This window comes from Poecilia reticulata, linkage group LG18 (assembly GCF_000633615.1).
Source record: "Poecilia reticulata strain Guanapo linkage group LG18, Guppy_female_1.0+MT, whole genome shotgun sequence".
Lineage (NCBI taxonomy): Eukaryota > Metazoa > Chordata > Actinopteri > Cyprinodontiformes > Poeciliidae > Poecilia > Poecilia reticulata.
This window is the reverse complement of record NC_024348.1, coordinates 12219877-12222082: the sequence shown is the minus strand read 5'-3', so window position 1 is coordinate 12222082 and position 2206 is coordinate 12219877. Positions and strand designations below refer to the sequence as shown.

At 39.8% G+C, this 2206-nt stretch overlaps 1 protein-coding gene across 1 annotated transcript in view; it reads right to left on the bottom strand.

Annotated features, from left to right (window-relative positions):
• Positions 1 to 1066: 1066 nt before the first annotated feature.
• LOC103480631 (up-regulator of cell proliferation-like) overlaps positions 1067 to 2206 on the bottom strand; it is a 4703-nt gene continuing 3563 nt past the window's right edge. The window contains exons 3-4 of the mRNA XM_017310328.1: positions 1199 to 2200; positions 1067 to 1098 (exon numbers count right to left, since the gene is read on the bottom strand). Coding sequence (XP_017165817.1) covers positions 1067 to 1098; positions 1199 to 2200 — 1034 coding nt within the window. The remainder of the gene's footprint in view (positions 1099 to 1198; positions 2201 to 2206) is intronic.

Below are 2206 nucleotides of genomic sequence, written 5' to 3'. Positions count from 1 at the left end.
AGGCAGGTCATTAGCATTTGTACAAAAGTTAGCATTTCACTGTCTATGACTAGTGCACTAGCACTTTTACCTAAAGTTAGCTTTTACCTAATTTTCTCATTAATTAGACATGTTTAGTATACTGAATAGAGTAGTAAAATTAAAACAACATGGTCGTGTTGCTCCACATGCTACTGCCAGCATTTAAGCTAACATTAGCATATTGGCTAATTTTAGCTTATTCATCAATTCTAACATAATGAATGGTACAACTACAGTTTATTAATCATGCTTCTGCCGCTCCAAAGGTTATTGACTACGTTGCAGCTTTCTTTAGCATTAATGCTAATTTTTAACATCATAGCGCTGCGTCAAAKCCGACGGGCACACTTTGGCATGCCCCTTTAAAATTTCTGCAGGAATTTTCTAGTTTAGTTTATTATTTCTCTTTTGAAAAACACCGCAGACAGACTCATTGTTTTCCAGGCTAACCCTAGCCAGCATTATAAAATATATGCTTTTGGGCATCAAAACATGGCTTAAGTAGTTAATAAATCAGAAGTTTTTCCTTGTTCTCCTTGATTTAACTGCTGTTGTTCAGTTTCAGACGTTAAAAAGAAGAAAACAAACAGACTTATCTCAGTTTTGTTGGATTTTATTTAAGAGTTTTTGTGGACTTTTATGTCAGTTCTTAGGATATGGGACCTTTAACAAAGCTAAAGTTTTAATCCATATATTAAAGTGCTTCAACTTTATTGTTTTTTTTAATTTATTTTCTTTTACCTGGTAAATCCTGTCTTTGGCCTCTTGTCCTCTGGGTTCTGATTCACTTTCGCCGCCAAGAACACTTGAATGCAACCAGCTCGAAAAAAACCACACAGACATTTTTCTTCAAAATAACTTCATAGTTGCTTCTCGGTAACGTTGGACGGTCTGAGGTTAAAATATGATCGTTGTCCTTTCAATGTGCGATTCTGTAGCACAAAACGTTGAGTTTCTACTAGCATTCAACAGGAAGGTTTGTTCTACTTCTCCGTGCAGAAAAAAAAGTACTACTACTCTATACCACCAACTTGACTGATGCCCCCTAGCGGCTAGATATGGAGTAGCGCTGAGCAACTGAAGTAACGTTAAAGCGCTTATTACAAAGTAAAAGATAGAAACAAAATAAGATGTTGGTATTTCAATTCCCTGTGTACTTGAACCAGATAAACATGACCTTCAAACTGCTGAAAGTACTTCTTCAGATTGTCAAGGATCGTTGTTTCCCACTTGATCAGCTCTGTGGTTGCTTCACTTTTCCACTCAGTGATGAATTCATTCATGTTAAACATTTCAGATGTTGCAGCAAAATTAGAAATTCTTGTCTCTGCTTTGGTAACCCAACTATACATTTCCTTTTTGAACTCCCACTCCCATTTGTTGTACTCTGTGCAGAGCCTCATGTAAGCATCAGCCACCAGGCTGTTTCTGAAGCTGAAGATGAAGTTTTCATGTTTYACTGCGTTCCACAGGCTGGTYATCCACTCTCTGAACTCCAAKATGKTATTAGAAGTTGACCCACACTTTCCCAGCTGTTGGATGATGTTTTTCTTGAGTTCATAGACAGCCTCACTGTATCCTGCATTGACTGGAGCCATTGGTGGGTTTCCATTCCAGAGTCCAGGAATGTACCAGTTCCCTGTGTCTGGATTATACTCCATTACATCAGTGAAGCTCTTGTTCTTCTCTTTCTTCTCCATTCTAGCTGCTGCCTGGGTCATCTCATCCAGCTGTTCTAACAGCAGCTTCCTGTCTCTCAGGTTCTTCTCATGGGCTGAAACATCAGAAACGTTCTGGTGAACAAACTGACATTGAGGCTTTTTGCCGACCTCCTTCATCCTGAGGAAAGCATGCACCACTATCTGCAGGATGTCTTTCATCTCTGTTGAATTCTCCATTGCAATATTGATAATGGTGATGTCACTCAGACCAACAACAAGTGTTGCCAGCTCATTGTCATGCTCATGGCTGTTGTCCAGCTGTGCTAGCTCTGGTGACTTTAGGCCTTCAGTGTCGATGATCACCATGAAGTCACAGTTGAGAACTTTCTTGAAGTCTTCATTGACTTTGATGAGCAGCATGAAGGCACCTCTAGTGCATCGACCACTGCTGACTGCAAACTGGACTCCAAACATGGTGTTAAGGAGAGTGGACTTCCCTGTGCTCTGAACTCCAAGAACTGTGA